The sequence below is a fragment of the Microtus ochrogaster genome, linkage group LG7_11 (genome assembly GCF_000317375.1).
Source record: "Microtus ochrogaster isolate Prairie Vole_2 linkage group LG7_11, MicOch1.0, whole genome shotgun sequence".
Lineage (NCBI taxonomy): Eukaryota > Metazoa > Chordata > Mammalia > Rodentia > Cricetidae > Microtus > Microtus ochrogaster.
In genome coordinates, this window is record NC_022032.1 from 3689025 (window position 1) to 3714823 (window position 25799).

At 41.9% G+C, this 25799-nt stretch overlaps 2 protein-coding genes across 3 annotated transcripts in view; one reads left to right on the plus strand and one right to left on the minus strand.

Moving 5' to 3' along the window:
• Hook3 (hook microtubule tethering protein 3) overlaps window positions 1-22855 on the minus strand; it is an 84582-nt gene extending 61727 nt beyond the window's left edge. For both annotated transcript variants that reach the window (XM_005362470.3, XM_013352022.2), the window contains exons 1-2: window positions 22587-22855; window positions 13100-13185 (exon numbers count right to left, since the gene is read on the minus strand). In XM_005362470.3, the coding sequence (XP_005362527.1) occupies window positions 13100-13185; window positions 22587-22643 (143 nt within the window). In that variant the 5' untranslated portion in view covers window positions 22644-22855. The remainder of the gene's footprint in view (window positions 1-13099; window positions 13186-22586) is intronic.
• Window positions 22856-23330: 475 nt separating this feature from the next.
• Window positions 23331-25799, plus strand: part of Rnf170 (ring finger protein 170) — a 37743-nt gene continuing 35274 nt past the window's right edge. Inside the window, exons 1-2 of the mRNA XM_026786858.1 lie at window positions 23331-23615; window positions 23997-24130. The gene's annotated coding sequence lies outside the window, so the exon portion shown is untranslated. The remainder of the gene's footprint in view (window positions 23616-23996; window positions 24131-25799) is intronic.

Genomic DNA, 25799 nt, shown 5'->3' on the forward strand with positions numbered 1-25799 from the left:
ACCATCTGATATGGTTCTGGGAATTGTAGTTGGTCCTCTGGAAGAGCAGGAAGCTGAGTCATCTCTCCAGGCTCCTAATTCATCTGCTTTTTCTTTTTTAAACAGGGTCTCACTGTAGCCTTGGCTAGCCTGGAACTCTGAATGCAGGCCAGGCTATCCTCTAACTTAGAGAGATCCACCTGCCTCTGCCTCTCGAGCGCTGGGATTGAAACCATGCACCACAACACCCGGCCATTTATCCACTTTTTTTTTTTTTTTGGATTTTCGAGACAGGGTTTCTCTGTGGCTTTGGAGCCTGTCCTGGAACTAGCTCTGTAGACCAGGCTAGTCTCGAACTCACAGAGATCCACCTGCCTCTGTCTCCCAAGTGCTGGGATTAAAGGCGTGCACCACCACCGCATTTATCCACTTTTAAAAACTAGTTAAGAAACAGTTCACATATTATATATTTATTCATTTAGATTACATGAATCACTTCAGAATGCAATACCGACAGAGTTGCACAACCATCACCATATGTTAAAGCTTCAGTGTCGTCATAGAAAAGGAAGCTTAGTGATGGAGATGGCTCAGTGGGTAAAAGTGTCTGCTGTACAGCAGTGATGTCCTGCGTTTGGATCCCCAGTTCCCACATAAAAGCCAGGAGCAGAGGCATGTGTCTAACCCAAGCATCTAGGGAGCAGGGTCCATGGGGGAAGGGGTTTGGTGTGGTGGGAGGATGGAGACAGGTGAATCCCTTGATTGAAACGGTAAGCTTCAGAATAAAATATTATCAGACTCCCTGTTTCAAAAACCAAGGTATAAAAGTTATCAAGGTCTGACATCCAATGTCAACCTTTAGATGACATCTATCTGTACATTAAGAGAAAGAAAGAAAAGGAGAAAATAAGATACACCTTGTATCTATTAGCTGTCTTTGTCATTTTTTTATTTTTCTACTTCTGGAATTACTAATTTCTTTGTTCTTTGCCCTGAACATTTTAATGAGCAAAACAGTAAACCATATGACCATTTATGTCCTACTTCTCTCAAGTATGAGTCTAAGGTTTTCCTGTAATGTAACATGTATCAGGACTTGACTTCTTTATGGATATACATACATACATACACACATGGCTAAGCACCACATAATATGTCCGTCCACAGTCAACTACAATATTGGTATGGTCTACTTTGTTTGTACAGATGCATTTCTTACAAACCATCTCTATGATAAGTGACTACTACAGTGTGGTTACCCACTCTTAAACTAAAAAAAGATAAATATTTGGATTGTGTTTACTCGGAGCTATGATCAATAATGATCCAGTCATGTTCCAGCTTTCCTATGGACATGGTTCATTTGGGGTGGAATTGCTGGGTCACATAACTCTGTTTAACATAAAGCTTGTCTGTGATGATTCATGACTTCTTTTCACTTTAAAAACTGTGTGTATATGTGTGTGTGTGTGTGTGTGTGTGTGTGCGTGCATACACATGTGTGCACATGCAGGTGTCCATGGAGACCGGAGGAGGGAACTGGATCCTCAGGTGCTGGATACAGTTTTAAACTGCAAACATGAGCTTTGGGAACTGAACCCTGGTCCTCCACAAGCACAGCAAGCACTGTTAACCAAGGAGCCATCCCGCTAATCACCATTTCATTTTCTTTTTAAATTTATTTTTTATTATGGGGGGGGTCCTCTTTCCCTCTCAGCACCATGAGCATGAATAGAGAGAGGCCTCCAGGAGACAGAATTCAGTGAATCAACTCAACTTTATTCCAAAGTATAAGGAATATCTACGATTGGGGAGGCTGGGGACAAATCTGCATTAAATGGCACGCTCCTATCACAAGGCTCCTAGCAAAAGTCTTATTTATCATATGTGCACCAAGGGAGCCTTCTAACAGAGATCTATGTCAGGTTTCAAGCTAAAGATAAGTCAGGAATATGGTGTAGAGACAGGCATCTGGTTTAGATAAGGTCAGTCCTTCAGGTCCAGGGACAGTCTCTGGATAAGGGCAGGTAGAGGCAGGAAGTTCTGCTGGAGAGAGGGAGCCCTATGCTGCCAAGCTACTGAGATAAGCTGCCAGGCCAAGGGGAGACTGCAACCTCTACTAGTCAGCAGATATCTTCCAGCATTTTATGGATATGAACATTTGCCTCAATTAAGTAAGTGTACCATGAGGATACCTGGTGTCCTGAGAAGCTAGAAGATATTAAATCCCCTGGATCTGGGGTTACAGACGGCTTTGAGCCATCATGTAGGTTCTGGGAACTGAAACCCCCCAGGTACTCTGCAAGAGCAATGAACGCTCTTAATCCTTATGTCACTTCTCCAGGCCTTTCTTTTCACTTTCTTGATGGCATATTGTATATACAAAGGTTGTTAAGACTGATGGTGAAGTTCAATTTATCTAGCTTGTACTTATGACATTTTTATCTAGGACATTTCTGCCAAGGTCACAAAGACTTATTCCTTTTTGTAGTTTTACCTCTTGTACCCGGGTCTCTGATCCACTTCTATAAAGCAGAAGAGAGCTAACTTCATTAACTGGAATGTGGACATTGACACTCCTCTGTTCTTCCTTTAAGTGTAAGTTAGTGTTAGTGTTTCTAGGCAAAGTTTTCTACATCAAGAGAAAACAGTTTAGGTAATCTGATGCAAAAAAAAAAAAAAAAAGAGGTGTGCATTAGTACTTAAAGGATGACTGGGCCTCACAAATATTGGACTAACAATCTAGACTGTTTTCTTCTACATTTTTTTTCCATCTACACCATTTTATCTCTGTGAACCAGCCTCTTCCTGTTTCTCCCAATACAAAGCTGGAAATGACTATAGATATGTTTTAAGTCTTTATAATTTCTAATTAAGACTGGCTGTTACTGACTCATAAAAGTCCAGCAAGCTGCAGCCAAAGTCTATTTTCATCCTTGATCCTATTACATGTGGTTAAAAAGAGAAATGGCCGCAAGTAGGACACAAACATCACTGGAGAAAGCAGCATAGCACCTGTCAGAGAGAAGTGAGCTCTCAGAGAAGTAAACTTCCAAGAACTGGGTAGGCATGTCCCTGCTGCAAGCATTCTCCAAGAACTGGGTAGACATGTCCCTGCTGCAAGCATTCTCTTTGCTTAAAATCTTAGAAAACAGACAATGCAAAGAACGGGGATTCTAGTATAAGAGCAAAAAATTATTATAAAGATCAATTCAGATGTTAGAAAAAATTCAAATATAATTTTTGACAGTTAAATCACCTGAAAGGTATGATTATTGGCAGTAAAGTATTAATCTTTCATAGTCTGATGCTATGTGGTTGACTGCTAAAAGTCATAGGCACCGAACCAGAAAGTTCCTTTTAAAATGCTTTAAAACACTGTCTGGGTTAAAGTAGTCTCCAAAAAGGTTTGTGAGATGGCTTGGCCCCCAGTTTGTGGTACTATAAATAGGTAATTATATCATCAGGGTGCTGAATTCATCAATGAATTATGGTGTATGAGGAGGGACTGATAAAAGAATGCAGATCACTGGAGGCAAGTTTTTGAAGAGTACACTTCCTCTCTGGGTCTTTCTGCTTCCTGGCATGCTCACTGTGACATCAACATAAGATCACCCATATCCTCCTGCAGCCACAGTATTTTTCCTTACTGCAGGTTTATAGTAGGAGTGAGCAGACCATGACTAAAAACCTCTGAAAATGTGAGTCAAAATAAAGTCTTCTTTTTATTTTACTTATTTATTCACTGATTGATTCAGGTTTTCTTTTTGAGACAAGGTCTCATGTAGCTCAGGATGGCTTCAAACTCATTTATTTTGGAGCTTGAGCCCAGCCGTGAACGTCTGATCCTCCCATTTCTGCCTCCTAAATACTGCAACTGTGCTGGGATTAAATGCCCAACCCCCAACCCATGCTGGAAGTCAAACCCAGGACCTTGTGCATGCTAGGCAAGTACTTTACCACTGAACTCTATTATATATCAACCCCTCCTCCATTAAAATTGTTTCTCACAGCAACCAACAGAAACCTAATTTGAAAGTGTTACAGGTAAGAACCCAGAAACAATTTCCCCAAGTTCAGAAGCTGTTAAGTAGCAGAGTTGAGAACACAAACTTTTTGTTAAAACAAATAAGCAGAGCTCAACACAAAAGATTCTAGCAAACACTAAAGTTCAGTGGCTAATCATTTCAGTAAACTGTTAGAAGTGAAAAAAAAAGAAAAACATCATTCATGGTCCCTCTATTTAAATAAATCCTGGCACCTGTTATTGACTGTTATTCCACCCGATACCTCACGCACATCTGCCATAAGGAACTTCCCGATACATTTTAGCAAAGTAGTTAGCACATATGTAGTAAGCTTCTAATCTACTACCTCAGCAGAACAAACCAGGGATAGTAGTCTGAACACCAGGCATGGTGGCACAAAGCTATAATCCTAGCATTTAGGAGGCAGAGGCTGGGGAAGAAGGAAGGTGAGTTTGAGGCCAATCTGGGCTACATAGTAAATTCCAGGTAAATCTGAACCATGCAGCAAGATCCTGTCTCAAAACAGAATACTCACCTGCAACTTTCTTTTCCACTGTTTTTCACCCCAATGGGACTTATAAATAGCAATAAACTTGACTCTAAATGCAGGCCTCTGTGAGCGCCAGAGTTATTATAAGTTTTAATTTCTATGTCATTGAGATCCATTTAAAAAATGCCTCTGATCTACAAGCCCCTTGCCCAAGGACAGACAGTTCCTGAAATGCTAAAGGAAATGCTATCGTTTATGGAAGATAACAGACCACATGTCTTTCACTCCCCTAAACAAGTCTGCTTGACCCATCTGCACTGGATGTGCTTGATCACACGTGGGCAGGAGGTTCACAGGCAGGACATACATCAGGAGGTACGCTTGCCCAAATTGGATGTAGGCTAGAAGTACGTCAGGATGCATGCTTTCTTGCGACTGAGCCTGATGGGAAATACTTAAACTGTTGTAAACACTGATTCGGGGCCATTTCCAGGAAATGTGGGTAGAATTCCCAGCTACTTGGCCAGTATTTAATTAAGCCCTACTTCAAATTTGGCTTTAAACCGTGGTAGTGGTCTTATTTCCGATTGGTAGGATTAACACCTCTAGCTGTGAATTTTGCTTAAGCAATGTGTAATTCCAAAAAATTTCTAAGTATTCCCTAATTAATGGTCTTAGGTAGGAACAAACAGCATAAAGGCATTTTTTTCACAACTCTTTTAAGGATTATGGGTTTATATTGCATGTAAATAACTAAATAATCTCACTGGGAATGTTTTCCACAAATAACAAATTATGCACCTATGCCTTGATAACTGTTAAAACCATCTCCTTAACCAGCAGTGGATTTATTTGCCTGTACTTACTCTTGTAACAGGTCAGATGAAGGAAAGGAACATTAGTTTTAATTCTTAACATAGTTCCAAAAATATATTGTCTTCTTATATCCAAATGCTTTCAACTAACAACAACAACAAAAGAAATTAATTTAATTTCTATTGCTAGAAATATTTAAATAATGTAATATTCTTTACAAACCCATACACATTCATATGACTCCAACAGGAATCATATTTTGATTCTACTTCTTTAAAAAGATGGTTTGTTTGTTTGTTTAGGGCGAGTTCCAGGGTGGCCTTGAGTACTTGTATGGCTACGATTTCAGGACTGACCACTTTGGTAATAGACAACCAGTCAGGGACTCATCCTTAGGGAGACTATTTCTCCTGCTTGCAGCATTCTTTAGTTGGCTATAGTTCTTTGTCTAGGGATTGGACTTTTTTTTGTACATGATGTGATTCTACACACAATACACTAAAGATTCTAAGAGAAAAGTGATCTAATAAACACTTTCAGCAAAGTGGTAGACAATAAAATCAACACAAAAATCAGTAGCCTTCCTATTAGACACAGCAAACATGATGAGAAAAAAAAGAAAGGAATCTCCAACAGATATGACAAGAAGCTAGAAGGAAATCAAGGTTGTTTAAAAAGAGACATTGAGGGCTGGTACACAAAAAAGGCTACATAAGTTTCTATGTAAGAAATTTCGTATGGTATTTAAAAAAAACCTTAGGGGCACCCCTCTGGAAACTCCTCCCACTTCGGGAGTCTTTCTAGCTTGTTGTTATATACATTTGCTCTGTTCCAGAGGAAGAAAGAAACAGTAAGAACCACAGCAGAAGCAGCAGCTCAACTTGCTTAGGAGCTATGGAGCAGCAGCCTGCCCAGCAGCCTGGCAGCTGACCCACAGCTCATGAACTTAGCAGGCAGAAAGACAACGGTCAATTTTTTTCAGAAGATAAAATGGTAAAATAAATCCTACTGCTAAATAATCTGTCCCCATCAGAGTACTTTGTTCATGGTACTGGAAGAATAATCTCCACAAAAGCTCTAAACTGTGGGTTAAGAAAAATGCAAATATGTGTGTGTGTGTGTGTGTGTGTGTGTGTGTGTGTTTAGAACAGTTCTGATTTCTTCAGATATGCTGAAATGCCAACATCTGACATGAATTCGAATGTATTTGTTACATTCAAAGACTTACTTAAGATACATTTCTTAGTGTTCTGGGACAGTGTTATGATAAGAGTTTTCAGTGACTATGAGAAATTATTTCATTTATAAAATGTGACAGAGCAAGAGTCACTGAAGCTTCTTGGTGGACATAAGACACAACTTCATAATTAGATGACATTTAGTAATAAATCTGAGCACCTCAAGTCAATGACAACACTATAACACAAAAGTTATACTATCTAGCTTGAGACATTTTGTATTTTCAAAGTATTCATGGCCAACCTCAAAAAGATGCAGTCTCGGGCGGTGGTGGCGCACGCCTTTAATCCCAGCAATCGGGAGGCAGAGGCAGGCGAATCTCTGTGAGTTCGAGACCAGCCTGGTCTACAGAGCTAGTTCCAGGACAGGCTCCAAAGCCACAAAGAAACCCTGTCTCGAAAAAACCAAAAAAAAAAAAAAAAAAAAGATGCAGTCTATCTTGGACATCCTTAAGACCCAAACCTCTCATCTAATTCTTTGGTAAATTTCAGAACAGGACCATGGACAAGTAGTTCTACAGGGTGGAAGAAAAAGACCTACTTAAACGGATCAGGAATTGGCGAGACCAGTGCAACAAAATGCCCATATACAATGAACACCTACAAGCCTCAATCCAAACTCAGCCTTTATGGATAGTTATTTAACAGCAGGAGTTCTGTTTCCTGAAGGACATCACTGATGATCTGCTGAGCTGCTGAGCCAGTGGTTTTCCAGGCCAGGTCAGACTGCACACTAGAGCCCTCGCTGTGGCTTTCCCTGCTCTTTGCATCATTTCAGAATTCAAAGACTCTACTAGCTTTAGAATTCTGAATGTAACTGTGTTCCTGAAGGCCAAGGGATGGATGAGAGTAATGTACAGAAGAGGGTATTGATCATAGCAGGCAACACCTAGATACACATGGCCCTCTTTGGTGAAGACACCACACGATATGGCATGCAGCATACACCTAACATCTTTTAAGATAGTGCCTGAGTTGGCTGAAGGAAATGGTGTGTATGGAACTCTGCTGGAGATCTGAAGTCCATGGTGTGAGCTTTCAAAGCAGATAAAACCGATGTGAAAATTAATTTGATACTGAAACTTAGCAACTTCATCACAATGTGGTTTCACAAGGTACTAAAGAAAATATGTATTTGCTTTTCACGGCTTTCTAGAACTTTTTTGACATGTGATTTTGTTGAGATCTGTGAAACTGTATATGTTGAAGGGTATCTGTTAATTTTACTTTTTTTCAAGACAGGGTTAGTTTAAGGATACCCTGGGCTACATAAACCTGATCCAGTCTAAAAGAGAAACAGAGCTCACACAAAGGTGATCTCAGCACTTGGGATCCCCTGCCTTTAATCCCTGCACTATGGAGGTGGAGACAGGCATGATATGGCTGAGCGGAGAGAGGAAAATAAGGTGGGAGGAGATAAGAGCTCAGTGCAGTCTAAGGACAGGATAGCCCTTTTGGTCTGAGAACCAAAAGGTCTCTCTAGTGGCTGGCTGCACTGCTTCTCTGTTCTCTCAGTTTTCACCCCTAATATCTGATTCTAGGTTTTTATTAGTAAGAACAATTAGAATTTGTGTTACATGTATCTATATAAAGTTATTAGAATAATATCTGACTATTTTGGTGACATGCAGATCACAAGTAATGACTCAGAGTATGCCAGTGTCAATTAAACATAGCAATTAAGACATCTATATAATTATTTTTGCTATATTATCTAACTAAATACTCATTGGCCAGTAAAACAAGCCTTCCAACAGATGGTTTAGCAAGACTTGAGGACCCCTTCAAGGAGCACAAGTCAGAAAACCTACTCTAGAAAACACAGACATATTTCATTTTGTTTACTTTAAATGAAGCCTAAAAATTTTTGTGAGGCTGTCTTTACTAGAACCTGTGTAAAATAACTCATGATTCTAATAGAAATAGAAAAATTACTCTGATCTTGAAATAATCCCTTAGGTAGGCTAGACAGAGATAAGCATTCTAGAGTTTGTGGTCTAGTGCTGTGTGTTTGGATTTAGTGTGAAAACAGTTATTACAACGAAATGGAAGGAACGTCTCCTTGCCAAGCCAGTTCTTAGAATGTCAGACAACAAACAGCTTCCACCTTGGCAATCGTGGGGTGGCATTAAAGGCGTTCATCAGGAAGATGTGGGCGTGTGGGGTGCCAAAGAAAACACTGCATGTTACTAACGTATGAGAGCTGAAGGCAGGTCAGACCTTCTGGTTTGTCTTTAAACAAGCCACTGTAAACACCAAGTTCAACAGTTGCATTTTAAGTATGATCATTTAACACACTCAAATGGTTACGCTGGAAGTAGTTTCTTCTTGTTTTATAAAGGCTGAATTTTACTTAAAACAGTTATCTGATTTTTTTTAACACTTTAAAAGTAAAAAATGTGGGAGGGCCAATGAGCAGGCTCAGTTAATAAAGTGTTTGGTATAGAAGTCTGACAACCAGAGTTCAAGATAGGAGAGAACAGACTCCCCAAAGCTGCCCTCTGACTTCTACATGTGCACTATGCTATATATGTGACACACTGCATACACACACACACACACACACACACACACACACACACGCACAAAATGAATTATTAAAAGGTGAGAAGTATACAGTTGTTAATTTATTAATGTCATAGAAGTATCTTAATTCTCATGAGGAAAAATGAATTTATTAAAAAATCTAGCAGTCTTTGTAATTTAAATTAAGATAAAATTTTGTTGAAAAAAATTTAAAAAGAAAACTGAGCTAGTGATATGATTCAGCAGTTCAGAATACTTACTGCTTTATCAGGGTTTGCATTCCAGCATCCCTATCAGGCAGATGTGGAGTTAAACCTATTTCTCCAGCTTCAAAGGACCTGATGCCTGCTTCTAGGTATCTGTATCCACCCCCCCCCCACACACGTGGGCATAAAGAAAATAAACCTTAAATAAAAAGAAAAATAACAAATGCTGGCAAAGATATGGACAAAAGGTAACCTTTACACATTGCTGGTGGGTAAACTAGTATAGTCACTATTAAAATCAGCACACAGGTTTCCCAAAAACCTAAAAATAGGTCTCCCATATGACCAGACATAGTACCCTAGGGATTTACCCAAAGAACTCATATCAATACATCACAGAGATAATTTTATATCAATGCTTATTACAACACTACTCAAAATAGCTAAGTTATATAGAACCAACCTTGGTAAAAAAAAAAATGTGCTATACATAAAATGGTTACCCAATCACAAAAGGACAGTCCTGAAAACATATACACAAGTACCATTATACAGACTGAGCAAGATGAATATAGATATGCGTGTATATGTGTGTATCTGTGTGTGTGAATGTAAGAACATTAACGAAAAAGGCTATTTATTTGAAAAAGAACAAGGAGGCATTTATGGGAAGGTTTGGAGGTAGGATTTGAAAGAGAAAAGGATGTCATTATATTATGACCTAAAAAATAAAAGAAAAAAATTAAACTTGCAATATCTAAAAAAAAAAAAGAAAGTGTGGTGTATTTATACAATGGAATTGTTTTTCAACATAAAGATAATGGAGTCATAACCTTTATAGCAAATAGACGCAACTAGAGAAAATGAATTAAGTCAACATCAGAAAGACAATTAAATATATTTCTTTTCTTTGGTTCCTAAACTTTACATTGACACATAATAAAGTCAAGTACACGGTGTATGAAAGCACAAGTAAAACTGTCTATGGAATAATGGGGCAGCACTGAGAACAGGACAAAAGGGATGCAGGCAGGGACACATTAGTATGTGCGTCACACTGCACTACACAAGGAAGGGTATGCACAATGAAAATAAAATAGAAATAAAAGGCAAAAGGAATTTAAATTCAGATCAGGGCAAAGTATTAACTGTTCCTAAGCATTTGCATGTAGGCACATCAAGAACCACAGGTTTTGCCAGGTATGGTGGCACGGTTTTTAATTCCAGCACCCAGGAAGGAGAGGCTGGCAGATCTCTGGAGTTCAAGGCCAGCCTGACCTGTATATCAAATTCCAGGACTGCTGAGGCTATTTAAAGAAAAGATATCCTGGGCTGGAGAGATGGCTCAGAGGTTAAGAGCAGTGCCTGCTCTTCCAAAGGTCCTGAGTTCAATTCCCAGCAACCACATGGTGGCTCACAACCATCTGTAATGGGGTCTGGTGCCTGCAGGCATACACACAGAATATTGTAAACATAATAAATAAATAAATATTTTTAAAAAAAGGTATCCTGTTTCAAACAAAACAAACGAGTAAACAAATCACAAGTTTCACAGAAGAAACCATCAAATTCTAATTTTTTATTTTTTTATTATTTTTGGTTTTTCGAGACAGGGTTTCCCTGTGCCACTGGAGCCTGTCCTGGAACTAGCTCTTGTAGACTATGCTGGCCTAGAACTCACGGAGATCCACATGTCTCTGCCTCCCGAGTGCTGGGATTAAAGGTGTGTGCCACCATCGCCAGCTCAATTCTAATTCTACTGCTATATTTTTTTAATAACTAGAAGCAGGGCTGTCCAGGTTTCAAACGAACCATTCTGAGTTCCATTAAAAAAAGAAAAGAAAAAAGGGTTGTCTATGGCATGAAAAAAGATGTATGCATGCTAAATTATGGAGGAAAGTAAAAACTGTATTTTTCAAACATATGTACCCATTCTAAACACACAAAGAAGGTTTTCTGAAACCTTTTAGCTACTTCTCACATGTACAAATCATTTCAATTACAGGAAGGTAGACATATCAAGCATGTATTTAAAGATTACACTGAGTTTCAACAGAACTAGAGAAAAATCCCACATAGTCATACATAAATCTTTTGTTATAAACTGAAAAGTACTCAGAGCTTCAAAGTATAAAATCATCTAAAAATTATGCCAAACCCAAGTCACACATAATATTCTAAATAAAAAAAAAAATCCCAGGACCAGGCATGATGGGCATATCTTTATTCCTAGCATTCAGGAAGCAGAATTCCAGGCAACCTAGTCTATATAGCAAGTTCCAGGTCAGCCAGGGTTACATAGCAAAACCTTGTCTTTAAAAAAAAAAATCCTATATCAAAAAAGTTGATAGTGATTTTTCTATCACTGTGCTTTCAAAGTAAGCAGCAAAAAAGAAGCAGATAAAAGTTGCACATACCTCAAATAAACATTTCATTCTTTCAGTCACAAGCACCCACAATAACAGATTGAATCTGAGAAAGTTACTGATATCTGATTCTTTGAAACTGATAAGAATGAGCCAGGAAGTGAAGGTTCACACCTTTAATTCCAGCACTTGGGAGGCAGAGGCAGACAGATCTCTGGGTTCGAGGCCAGCCTGGTCTACTGAGCGAGTTCCAGGATAGCCAGGGCTATACAGAGAAATCTTGTCTCAAAAAGCAAAACAAAATAAACAAACAAAAAGAAACTGTAAAGAATGGTAAATTTCATACAATTCAATAAAAAATTATGTATCTTAGTTGCTAGGATGCAAGAAAGAAAATAAGCTTTCTGGCTCTTCATAGATTTTAACAAATGTAGATAGTGTGTTTCCAGGACAGAGGAGGTCATAATCAAATACACATAAGGTACTACATAGTTCAGAGTATAATAATACAGAAAGTAAAGGGAACAAAAAATGTACGACAATTGCTATATCACACTGTTGGTCAGGGAAGAGCTCAGTGCTAAGATTAGAGTGGTATTCTACCAGAGACAGCATTCTCAAGTTGTCCTATAATGGCAAAATCTGGTTATCAACCTCAATTAGAATAACAACCACTGCCCTAACTAAACTTGCTGCCAATCTATACCTAAGTACATGCCAACAAATTCTCATTGTTGCTTATAGTTGTCATTCCACATGCAACTCAAGTTTATATAATCTTTTTGTTATAGTTCAGAATTGTAATGATCCCCAAAGGTGCATGGTGGCTTGTGACTTGTACTGTTAAGATGGTGGATGCTTTATGAAGTAAGGCCTCTGTAAGAGGAAGCTAGATTACTGAAGGCTCACCCTTGAAGGAACTTCATTGGGCCTCTACGACATCCTGTCTTGTTTCTTCTTTTAAAATGTACTTTATCATCATATGTTTTGTTTGAATTTATGTATGTGTACTATATGCATGCCTGGTGCCCGGAGGCCAGAAGGGGCACTGGATCCCCTGGACCTGGAGTTACGAATGGCTGTGAGTCACCACATGGGAGCCTCAGCAGAAACAAGTGCTTTTAAGCACTAAACCATCGCTCCAGCCCGATTTGCTTCTTGATTTCTGTGAGGGAAGCTGATTCTTCTGCCAATGCTCGCAACATGGTATTGCCCTGTCAGAGGCCCAAGAGCAATGACTGAAATACCCAAAACTATAAACCAAAAACAAACCTTTCATATGAATAGATCATCTAAGATATTCTGTCAAAGACAGAAAACCAAAAGAAAGAAAGACAGACAGACAGACAGACAGAAAACCAAATCTCACACTTTAACTTTTTTAATCCTTTTCAATTCAAGAAAGGCTTATATGTAAGACCATAAAAAAAGACAAGCAATTTATTCTTACATCTTTTGAAGAACCTGGGACATCACCACCCCATTCGTTAAATCTTCCACGGTCTGACATGGTGTATCCACATTAAAGGTCTGGATCTGAAGGAAGAAAAGAGCCAATGGTTAACTATATTAAGATTTCTTAGGGTTTGTGTGTGTATGTGTCTGTATTGTGCATGCACATGTGTGTATGATTATTTCATAATGAGATAAAAATTTTAATAATCATAATTTTCCCTATATAAGCAAAAGAAAAACTGTAGTAGATACTGGCCAACCCTCATCACACTACTCACAGACGACAGTCCAAGAAGATGATGGTGACTTCAGCCCCTCTAACAGTGATGACTGACTCAAGCCTAATAAGGGCCAAAACAGTATGGACCAATGTGCATGTGTGAGGGCAGGTGTGTGTCACAGTAAACATGTGGCAGGCAGAGCACGACTTGTGGGACCAGGTGGGTCCACAGACTGACTGCAGATCATGAGGCTTGGTAACAGACACCTTTATTGACTGAGCCATCTCATCACCCAGAAATAAGTCTTAAAGGTTATGTAATGGACAACAGAAGACAGAGAGGAAGGATTCAAAGAACTAAGTATTTGAGATAAATTTTGATAAATTTTAACCACTGAACTTAAAAATGTGAGATCTCCTATTATAAAGAATTTATCTTTTAAGCCTAGTCAGGTTGAGACTTCTGATACTCAAAGGCAAAAATATTTTTATATGGATACAGAATTCATATTTATCACCATTAGGTTGGATATTCAACTCATTCCAGTTTCAAATATATACTGAATCACAACTAACTTTGTACTGATTAAGAGAAATTTAAGAAATGAACCCAAGAAGGGCCTAAGGGCACACACCTGTAATTCTAGGACTTGGAAAGTAGAGGCAGAAATTCAGGGGATCAAGGCCACCTGAGACCAAAAAAGAACTACAGCCAACAGTTATCAGCCACTGACAAACCCGGGTTTAAAAGGAAGTAAGTCAATGAGGATAAAGAGATGAAGGACATCCTGATACAGATCTTTTAATTTGGTGGAAATATTGTGGGATGTATGGACACAGATTTCCATTGAGAAGATATGTTGTAGGAATGAAAAGAAGCCTGGTATAGACAGGTGGAAATTATGGGAAGAAAGGAAAAAAGGGTATATAAAACACATGAAGAACTAAAGAAAGAAGGATCTTTAGGCAAGACTCGATAAACCACATCTGTAATTATCTTAAGAGTAATGATAATTTGTAAGAAAATGATTTGAAGCAAGAAAGTGAGACCCAAACTGTACAAACCAAACTGATGTAATATGAAGGAAATGCTGGAGGGAAAGAGGCATGAAAGCCTGCTGTGGCATTCCTTTAACACTGATGAGGCTAAACTAGAGAGCAACAACAGAAATACTGAGATAACACCCAGGTGAGCACCCTTCTTTTTATTTATTGGGTTAGGAAAAAAATTGTCAAGTTAAATGAATATTCATTTTTAAATTTTTTAAAATACACATTGCTATATAAGCCATGAAGCAGTAAACTGCAACTAAAAATGGGTATATCTATCTGCTTCTCTGTGCCGTACTATCAATAATGTCGGGGTCTCATGTAGCCCAGGCTAACCTTCAATTCATTATGTATCAGGTCATGGTGACCTTGAGCTCCTGATTCTCCTGCCTCTACTCCCAAGTGCTGGGAGAACTATTAACAGTGCAGTAATAACTTCCTATTTTATATAGGGCAGGAGTCATTCAGATGAAGATGGTTATGGCAGCAGAAGCAGAGGGATTTGTCACTACTTATAGGAAGCAGTTTTTAGTCAGACATAATTTTGGGAGATAAGAAGGTCCTAACTTAAATACAGAGTTTGGATTTTAAAAGAGTTAGCAAATAAGCCAAGCATGGCAGCATACACTTTTAGTTCCAGTTACTGAGGAGGGTGACGCGAGAGGATTGATTCTAAGTTCAATGCCAGCCCTGAAATATAGTGAGGATCTGTGGGAGAGGATGACCAGAAAATGAGTAACAGGAACAAATAAACCAACATCTCAGGTCTGATTTTAAACTTTATTCCACCCGCAACTGCCTCCACGCTGGTACATTAAAAAAAAATAGTACCCATTTTAATTTTCTAGGTGCTAAATTAATGGTCCATTTAAAAGCTATCTCTTTTTGTAGGTTTATACATGGAAAAAAAAGAGATGAAACTGACAATCACATATTACATCTCTTTTTTTTTTGGTTTTTCGAGACAGGGTTTCTCTGTGGTTTTGGAGCCTGTCCTGGAATTAGCTCTTGTAGACCAGGCTGGTCTCGAACTCACAGAGATCCGCCTGCCTCTGCCTCCCGAGTGCTGGCACATATTACGTCTTAATCGCTTGGTACAACATCTCAAAATAAGGGGCTTACTGATTAAGTTCAGTGAACACTGCTTGGAATGTCATGAATCAATTCCAATCCTTAATTTTACTACTAATTTATCATATAGCCTGGGATATTTTACCTAATCTCTTTTAATATCAGGTTTTTTTTCCATATAAAGATTGGGGGGGGACAATTCTGTATTCTGTCAATTATGGTTTAAATAGACGCTGATTGGTCAGTAGCCAGGCGGGACAACCAGACAGGAAGTAGAGGCAGGGCAAGGAAAACAGGAGTATTCTGGGAAGGAGGAAGTCCATTCCTCCACAGTCCTGTCCAGACACTGAAGAAGCAGTATGTGACCTGCCCCACTGAAAAAGGTACTGAGCCATGTGGCTAACATAGATAAAAATAATGGGTTAATATAAGTTATAAGAGTTAACAAAAAGCCTGAGCAAATGTGCCAAGCAGTGTTTTAATGAATAGTTTCTGTGTGATTATTTCAGGGCTAAGCTAGCCAGGCGGCCAGGGCCACAAGCAGGCCCTCATGTTATAGGGGGGGTATTTATATTAGCAGTTTCCAAGTCTAGGTGTACATGATAGTCATCTGTGTAGTAATATTTTATGTTTTTAACAAATAAAGCTTGCCTGATGATCAGAGTGCAGAGCTAACCAACTAGAGGCAGACAGTGGGTACACATACATTTAATCCCAGGATTTGGGATCTCTGTTAGTTTAAGGCCACGCTGGGCTACAAAAGATTCAATCAGTTTAAGAAAAACATAGTTTATGCAAAGGTGATTCCAGCACTTGGGAATCCCATGCTTTTAATCCCAGCACTAAGGAGGTGGAGACAGGAGTGATATGGCTGGGCTGAAAGAGGAATATAAAATGGGGGCGGGGCAGGAGGAGACAAGAGCTAGTGCAGTCTGAGGTTTGTTGGAGAAAGATGGAGTCTGGAGATGCAGTCTGAGGACAGGATCACTCCTTCTGTCTGAGCACTGGTAGAGGTAAAAGAACTCTCTAGTTCTGGCCTCTCTGCTTCTCTGATCTTTTCTATATCTTACTCTGTGTTTTATTATTAAAATCAACTAGAATCCATGCTACACACCTGGGAAGTTTTCATTTTGGAAACACATTTCTTAGCTCCACCAAATGAATCCTGTATGATGTGTTTAGAAAGCTAGAATTTCTTCTCTCTTTTTCTGTCATTCCCCCACAGTGTGTGTGTGTGTGTGTGTGTGTGTGTGTGCGCGCGCGCGCGCGCACATGCACACAAATGTTGCTGGAGGATTGAACCTTGCAAATGCTAGGTATAGCTCTACTACTCAGCTATATCTCTACATCTTTTCAAATTCTGAGATTTCTCTTTCTTTTTTTATCTCTTTCTTTCTCTTTCTCTCTTTCCTTCTCCACCCCACCTCTCTCTAGGAGTGTTTTGCACACTTGTATGTGTACTGTGTGCATGCAGTGCCCTCAGAGGCCATCATATCTCCTAGAACTGGAATTATAGACAACTGTAAACCACCATGTAGGTGCTGGAAATTGAACCTAGGTCCTCTACGAGAACAGTCAGTGCTCCTAACTGCTGAACCATCTCTCCTATCCTCTTTTAAATGTCTGAAACAGAATCTTGCCAATAGCCTTGAACTAACTCTGTAGTTTCTACAAACTGTCAATTTGTAATCCTCCTGCCTCAGCCTCCTGAGTAGCTGAGATTACAGCTCTGTGCAAACAAGTTAATCTCTGTTAATCTATTTTAACAAATGCATCAAATAATCCTTATATACCTAGGCACTAGTTTTAGCATCTGGAACCCTCTGAAGTACTACCAAGGTTAAGGAATGAATGTAAGCTCTTATACATCCTACCCCAGGCTGGGAATGGAACTCAGAGTCTTGTCCATGCAAGGAAAGTGTTCTAGTACTGAGTTAACATTCCTACTCAGGGTTACAAAATCGCCCCTGGTCAATCAGAAGAAACAATTCAATAAAGCAAATAGGTTTTTTTCTTTTCTAATTTTTATTTTTTTATTTATTTGAGACAGAGTTTCATGTATCTGAGGCTGGCCTGGAACTCACTATTGAAGACAACGATGACCTTAAACTCTCCAATCCTCCTGCCTCCGCTTCCTGATTGGGAGAATTAGAAGTGGACTGCTGAGATTAAGGGCGTGCACCACTGCCACATCTGGTTACACACTGCTAACCCAAGCGTTGTGCAAGTACTCCACAAACTGGGCTACATGCTCAGTCCAAAGGAAGGAATTCTAAAGAAAGAGTAATTTGACAGACTGTGTGTACCCACCCCAGGACTCAGAGCTACATTTTCACTTTGATTTTTAAGATGGAGCTTCTAAATAATTGTTTTCTGTTTTAGCCCTTCAGGTACATAGGTACTTAGGAGAGCTTGAGAATGTTCCCCTCTGCTCTTAGAACTGACAGAGATCTCAACTAAGAAATAAACTTATAGTTGCGACATTTCAGGATAGTAATACAGTAAAACTGAACTATAACTGCATTGAACTGTGTTAAAGCACAAATTCTATCTGAAGGGCCACAACCTTTCTTGTAATTTCAAGAAGCTCTGAGAACACATTCCGCCCTCCTCCCTCAAAAGCATCGGAAGAGTAAAGCATGAGATCATGTGGAATCAGCAACTTTAGGCAGTGGCTCTCTCCAGGAGGGATTTTTTGCTCCCTAAGAGAGTCTGGAATGGTGAAGTAAGTACTGTTATTTCATAATCAGCAATGCCTCTATTAAATACCCTAAAATGCACACAACAGTGCCCCTAACAATTAGTCCAAAATATCAAACAGCTGTGAGCTTAAAACCTGCTCTAGCACAATGTTTCTCAAACGTTGTCTTGAGGTTCCTAACTACGCATCACCCGGGACTGTGACAGAAATGCAAATTTCAGATCCTGTCTGAGACCTAGAAACTCTGGCCCCAGGGCCTAACAAACTGGTTTGATAAAGGTTCCAGGTGATGTTGGTCAGTGATAATGTAGGAGAACCACCACAGGAGCCAGCAACATGCTACTCAGACTTTTCCCCCACGGGCGTTAAACCTTTGTACACCAGAAATGTCTTTATTCTCCCATTAGAGGATCAAATTTGTTGGTAGGATGGAGTTAGACAAAGGTGGGAAAACAGAATGGGAGGGATTCTAAATGTTAGTTGCATTTCATAGGCTCCCAAAAAAGTAATGTGAAGATAAGGACATCTAAAGACTGAGGCGTGTCACAGAAGTGGACCACAACTACGGTTCTTTTCCCATTAGTCTGATGTCATTATCTGATTGTATTCTAGATTCTTTCTCTTTAAATATGTTTTAAGACTAAGTATAAGTCTGCAACTGTTTTGCCTGAATGTATGCATGTGTACCACAAGCATGCCTGGTGCCTGTGGAGGTCAGAAGAGGTTATCGGATCCCCTGAACCAGGGCTGTGGATGGTTGTGAACCCACTATGTGGGTTCTAGGAAACAAATCAGGGTCCTCTGCCAGAACAACAAATGCTTATAACTGTGGAGCTCTCTCTCCAATCCCTCTAGATTCTTTCTTGCGTTCAGGTTTCTTGGGTAACTGACTGGAATTATATAACTCAGGTGTACAGTACACACACAAGGCCCCAGGTTTAAAATTCAGCACCATAAAACAAACAAACTAATTAAGATCAGGGAGAGTGCAATCTTTTCATCCTGATTCATGCGGAGTTCAAAAAGCTGGGCTTGGGCAGTACCAGATTTGGTTCCCCAATTTAAGCTGCTAGTCACGGGGAATCCCACGGGTCCATAAAACAATACAGGTTACTGTTACTGCCCTTGGTTACCCACCAGAACTTGGAAGTAAGACCCTATTGCTAGAGACACTACATTCTTGAGTCACAAGTTGTGGAGCAATCAAACTGGTGTTGACCTTGAAGCTTACTCCGTACTGGCTAGTTCTCAGAGTGCTGGATGGTGCTATATGGGCTGCTGGGAGAGAAGTACGATCAACGGTCTTACCCAGATGTGAACCCTGCAAGTTACAATGACAAACAGACTGGCAAAAATATGCCCACTGGTGCAACAGTGGCATCAGTGTTAAGGGACTAAGCAATCGCTTACTGGTTGGACACAAGGGTCACTCCAGAAACCAGAATTCATGCTTTATGCTGTTAACTGGGACAAGAACACGTGGTTGTGTAGGTCACAGACTCTAGGAGAGAGCTTACTATTATTTTGCCAAACGGACATTGTATCTGCCTTCTAAACAATTATCTTTATACCCGTTGAATAGTGCAGCTCTTAACCCGCATCAGAGAAGCTTACTTCCGTAGTAGGGGGCAATTAATGTGGAGACTCACAACTAATCAAGAGTGCAGAGAATAGAAACTGGAGTGTTCGACCCTAAATGGCACATCTGTGTCACAGTCCCTCTCCTAAGACTCAAGAGATCATTGCGGGGGGAGGGGGCACAAAGACTCTACATCAGAATTTGTGGAGAACTGCTGCAAAAAAAAAAAGTGCTTTCTGGATATGACAGGGATGGCACACTTAAGACTCTACAATGGCTATGCTGTGGCTGTATGCCCAAGATCTGCACAAGATCAAATTGGCCAAAATTCTAAATGAATGAGAAGAGGCCATGCTTCTGAGAAGCTACTGGCAGTGCATTGCTGCTGGAGGAGGAAGGGTCAGTCTGTTTCCTCAGGGTGCAGAGCCTAGGTTGTCACGCTCCACTAGATGGTCCTATATCCATATATATAACACTAAATGGATTCAATAGGTTAAAAAAGAAAAAAAAACAGTATATGAGCTTGGGAGGGACAAGTGGTGTTGCAATACAGAGCTGGGGGGAGGAGTAAATCAGATCAAACCCAAATAATAAAAACTGACTCCTCTAAATTATTCAATGCCTTCCACGAAAGGGATATGATACATCTGTGTGCACACTCCCACACACAGAAATACTAAAAATTTAAAACATAAAATTATTACTGGTAAAAACAAGCAAAGGCTACTGAAATGGTTCAGTGGGTGAGGGTGCTTACCACAGCAGTCTTCTGATTTGCAACCTGAGTTTGTTGCTTGGAAAAACATGGAAGGGAACCAACTCCAAAAGTTGACTCCTGACCTCCATATGCATGTGGTGGCAACTGTGCCTATATTCACACATCACAATCACACACATGATAATATAGCTTCAGGTTCAGGGGGTAGGAAAAGGAGATAAGGGGTAAATTATACACTGACTGCGTATAAAGCATTTTCCATCTTTTTCATGCCAGGAGGTGGTGGCACACGCCTTTAATCCCAGTACTTGGGAGGCAGAGGCAGGTAGATCTTTGTGAGTTTGAGGACAGCCTGGTCTACAGTGCAAGTTCTAGGATAGCCAGGGCTACAAAATGAAACCCTGTCTTACACCAAACCAAACCAAACCAAACCCAAACACTTTCCATCTTTTTGATTCTTCCTGGTTTAAACAGTAACCTGAAAGTTGGCTGAGGCTCAGGTGAGTGTACAACCTATCACCATCCTGTACCTGGAGCACAGCAGTGACGCTTATCTTCCTGTTTGAAGTTAGAACTTAGAACATGTTAACTATGCACTATTACAAACATCCTGAAATTGTAAGAATGCTCTAACACCAAACCAAATCGTAGAACTCTGCACTGTATAGTCTATGTTCCAAAGGACAAAACTGGATTCATGACATACCCAGACTATAAAAAACTCCAAGCTGGGTGTAGTGACGCAGGCTTATAATCCTAGTACTCAGGAGACTGAGGCAGGAAGATTGCTGCATATTCAAGATCATATAGTTCAAGGCCAAAATGGGCTACACAGCAAGATCCTACCTCAAACATATGCACATCTTTAGGCTCTCCCTTAATTATATTATGACAACCAACCTAAGTCAACAGTTCCCAAACTCCTCAGTAGTGTCCCTGCACAAAATGGGACAGCTGACTTCCAGAGATCGGACCCTCTAACCCATGACACTGTTCAACAGAATTTCTTTCGATATTTGCACTTTACCTTTAAAATGAATAAATGCGGAGGTGAAGAGCACAGTACTAGAGCCTTCACTTAGCACGCAGGAGGGCCAATCACCACCAGCTCCCCCGATAAACAAACAAAATTAACACTCGCCATAGTAACCTCTGTCAATAGATCTGTGTTCTTCTAAAAAGGACAGTTAATCTGGTTTAACCATAAGTAACACGAATGTTCTCAGTGGGATACTTGGTTTATCCCATGGCTCTGCACATGCCCGTACGCACTTCCAACCATCTTATGCAAAACAGAAACAAACACGGGTTAACCGCCCAGCTATTGAAAAGGGCCGCTTAAGCCATGACTGACTATTGACATTAAAATCCAAAGTATTTACTTTAAGATTCGATAACCTTAACCCTTATCAATTCCAAATTAGAATCTCACGTTGCTTTTAAAAAATGTGTTTCAGTCCCATTACTAATCCCTAAATCTCCTCCCCCGGCTTAAAATCGTTTATCCTCGATCCCTTTTATAAGTAGCATCACATCGTTTACTTTCTAACAGTCAAAAATGCATCTCGCATTCCAAATGTTCTGCCTCTGGGTGATTCTTCATGTTCTGTCTACCCACCCTCTAATGTACTATTTTCCAATGGGCAGGGCTTCATCCCCAAGGGGCTGCGCTCTATCCTGGCTGAACGCTACAACAAAGGCGAGCAGCATCATAACCAGGGGTCCCGAGTGCCTCTACCGGGCGCCCAGGCAGAACCGACGCTTTGGATCACTGGGAGCTCGAGAGCGAAGCGCCAGCGTCTCAGCACGGCAAACAGTCCTAATTACAGTGTCGCCTGCACCCCATCATTAGCCCCCACCGGGCAGGTTTCCTCTCGGACAGCAGCCAACAGCTCGGGCAGGACAAGTTCTTCCTGGACCCTGGGCCCAGCTTGCCCGAGCCCGGCCGCTCCCTGCTGACCCTGACCCGGCCGCGGCTGTAGACGCGGCCAGCACCGGCTCCTCAGCTCCGCCCGTCCCAAGCCCCGGATGTGACGGCAGGTCGCCCTGGGCGCTCGCCCCTCGGGACGAGCACCGGTGTCCGTGGGGGGTGGGGGGGAAGGTTGAGGAGTTTTCCCACCGGCCCGCTGGCCCCAGCACGTACCCAAGTGAGCAGGCTCTCGCACAGCTCCACCCGCTCCACGGACTCCACGTTAAACATCTTCCTGAGGTGGCCGCAGCGCCTCTCCGACCAACCAGAAGCCGCGGCCGTTCAGCTCGGCTTTGAGTCCGAAAGGTCGGGCAGCCGACCGGCTTCTGGCGAACCTTCTCTTCCGTCCGGCCGCTCCCGAGGCGCGGACACTGGCAGGAGCTCCGCACTGTCACCGGCCCCTCCCTCCCGTGCTCGGGGACGCGCGCGCGCTCCCTGCGCGCCCCCGGAGCCGGCCGCCCACGCCCTCCTGCGCGAGCCGAAGCCCGAGCGCCACTGCGCACGCTCGCTCCGCCCCGCGGGGCGCGCTCCCGACACCCGTTCCCCCTGCGCGTGGGCGCGCGCCCCAGCCGGGCCCTGCGACGGCGGCCGGTGGCGTTGCTCTCCAGCAGCCTGGGGCGGCTCTCCTGGGAGCTCCGCACTGCGCGTGCGCCGACGCCGGTGCTCTGGCTTCAGGAGCGGTTGGCCTGGTGGCTGCCCGAGAGGAGTAGCTAGGCAGTCCCCGGAAATGAACTCTGTTCGGTCACACGGACTGGCGCGGTAGTTCCTCCGCCGCGAAGAGGTACGCGCACCACCCAGTCCTCCCCCGGCAGCGAGCGTGTGCCGAGGCCACGCCCCCGCAGAGGCCCGCCGGGGGCGCGCACGGCGGGGACTCGGCGCGGTGGGGTTGCGGGGCCGCGCGCCTCGGCGCGAGGGTGGGCTCCGCGCGCCGCCTTCCCCCGGAAGCCTGCGCTCAGCCCTGAATCGCCCGAGCTGGCCCCGAGTCGCAGGGCGAAGGTGGAGCCGCTGACGTGGGCGCGCCTCGGTGGCTGGGGGCGGGTTTGGCCCGGCTGAGGAGAGCGGGCGGTTCCTCCCCGGAGCCCCCTCGCCCCCAAAAACTTTACTTGAAGTGAGAGAGGGTGGACGCCAGTTCACCAGTGCGTAAGGATCCCGACAGTTCCTAAGGCCTGTTTCCTTGTCGTGTTGGGAATTGACTCCACTGAGGTGCATCCTTGTCCGACTTTTGTTTTTTTAGGCAAGCAATGTAGGGTTTCATATACGTTTTTAGGTCGTGTGCAGAACAGTGCGTAGAACGTACATGTTTGAGGGATCTTAATAAAATGAATTGCCAGGTTCTCAAGAGTTCTTCCGCCCATTACCATCTCTAGCCTGATTTTTGTGACAACCACTGTATTGCTTTACCGAATGAGTATGCATGTAGTGTAGTTTTCCTTTGAGTTTGAACTTTTATGAATGGACCCATATTGTGGGGTTTTGGCTTTTAAATACTATTATATTATCTGCAAATTCCCATGATTGTCTAGTATTCCATTGTGTGGCTACAGCCTTATATCCATTCTGCTATTGACGTGCACTTTATTCCAGTGTAGGGCGTCTCAGAACAATGCTATGATAAACGTTCTTCTACCTGGATCTTAATGCAAAGGTGTTGGCGTTTTCAAGACACCAAGAAACAAGATATATGCTTTGGAGTCCTAGGAGAATTGTGGATTCAAAAGGTACGCCTGCCTCCCGGGGCATGTCAATTTCGATTTGGAATGCTTCAGAAGTTAACTTCCCAGGACACACTTTCGCTTTGTTTTGCAGTTCCTGGAGCCTTCCTCTTGCCCATTAGAAGTTGGTTTTCTCCCTGAGCACTTAGACCCTTCCAAGCAGCATTGAGTTTTTTAATGCTACTTTTATCCCCTGCCGCTTAATGATCACATGCAATCGATCATTTTATAGATGGGAAAAATCGTGGGCTGAGGATGTTGTGCTGGTTCATTACCCTAGCAAACATCGGGGCTCCAGTTCGATCCCTGGTACCAAAAATAAACACATAGTAAATCTTAGCCGAAGCCGTCTCAAAGGTTCTTCTTGCAAACATTCTTCTTACAGGTGCAGAAATACCTGTAGCAATCCTAACTTTGAATCTCCTCTGCTTATGACTTCTGTGTGGGTGCCCCTGGATCTTTGTCAGACTAGAGTTCCCGCATTCCATACCAAACTGTTTCTGTAGAAACCTGTGTCACCTTTCAGTGACTACATCTTGTTGGGTAAGTGAATAGTAAGTACATGTTGGGTTGACTTGGCATTGTCTGTGGCTTGGAGACCACAGCAGTAGCCACCTTTACCCCAGCTGCTCAGGCTGTCAAAACTTTGATACAGTTGATTTAAAGTATGTCTCTTCAAGTCTGTTGAGTCCAAGGTGTTTTTATGCCTGATGTATCGTTCCTGGTTTATTTTGGGTGCTTCTAATTACTTTTCAGGACAGAAATTACATTAAAAGCTCCTTGAAAGTCATTACAAAAGCCATCACGTTGCTACATGAACTTGGGGGTTGGGGAATGACCAAATTTACTTTGTTATGAGGAATTCTAGAATTTCTTTTACCGGCTTTTTTGTTTTTGTCTTTTTTTTTTTAAGCTATCACTCCTACCCCTTCCCTGACAGCGTTGGGAAAAGACCCAAGATAGGCGTGTTGGGGGCTTTTCTGAGCGGTCTTTCTAGGCCTTCCTCAGGTGGAGGCTCGTTCTCAACCACAGCAATCCGCAAACTCAGCAGAAGGTGTTTCATTCCATATGACAAAGTTTGGATTTGGCTGTGAGCACACGTGTCAGAAACAGATGAACATGTTTGTGACTTTCCACAATTAGGCTGTGGAATAGCAGTAAATACACAAGGGGCAGTGACATCAGTTTGTCGAATAATCCCACCTGCCTTAGTAATCTGATTGAGGTGATAGTAGGTCCTTTTATTCCAGTCTCAGTTAGTAACATTAACTCTCAAATCACATACCACAGGGCGCAAGTAACAGTAACAGTAACAGTATCTATATGTGTATATATATGTTTTACAGTTAAAGAGGCTACAGCAGAGTTCAAAAGATTTCAGGGCTGAGAGAAATTGCACTGATAGGTAATGTACCAGACCAGTGCCAGGAAGGAGCTGCTGGAGTCAGGCTTTGAGAGTGAAGCCAGAGTCCGTCCAGCCAAGAGGTAAAAAGCCAAACTGAGGGTCAGGTGGGTGAGCAGGCTCAGCAGTTGAGTAGGCTGTCCTGATAATGGGACCAAGCCAAGCTGAAACCCCAGGGACAATTAGGGAGTCCTCTGCTTGTTGGTCTTTGATGCGTACATCAAGTGTCAGACCACAGGTGGTTGTAGGGCCGCGTCATCCCAGCTTAGTTGT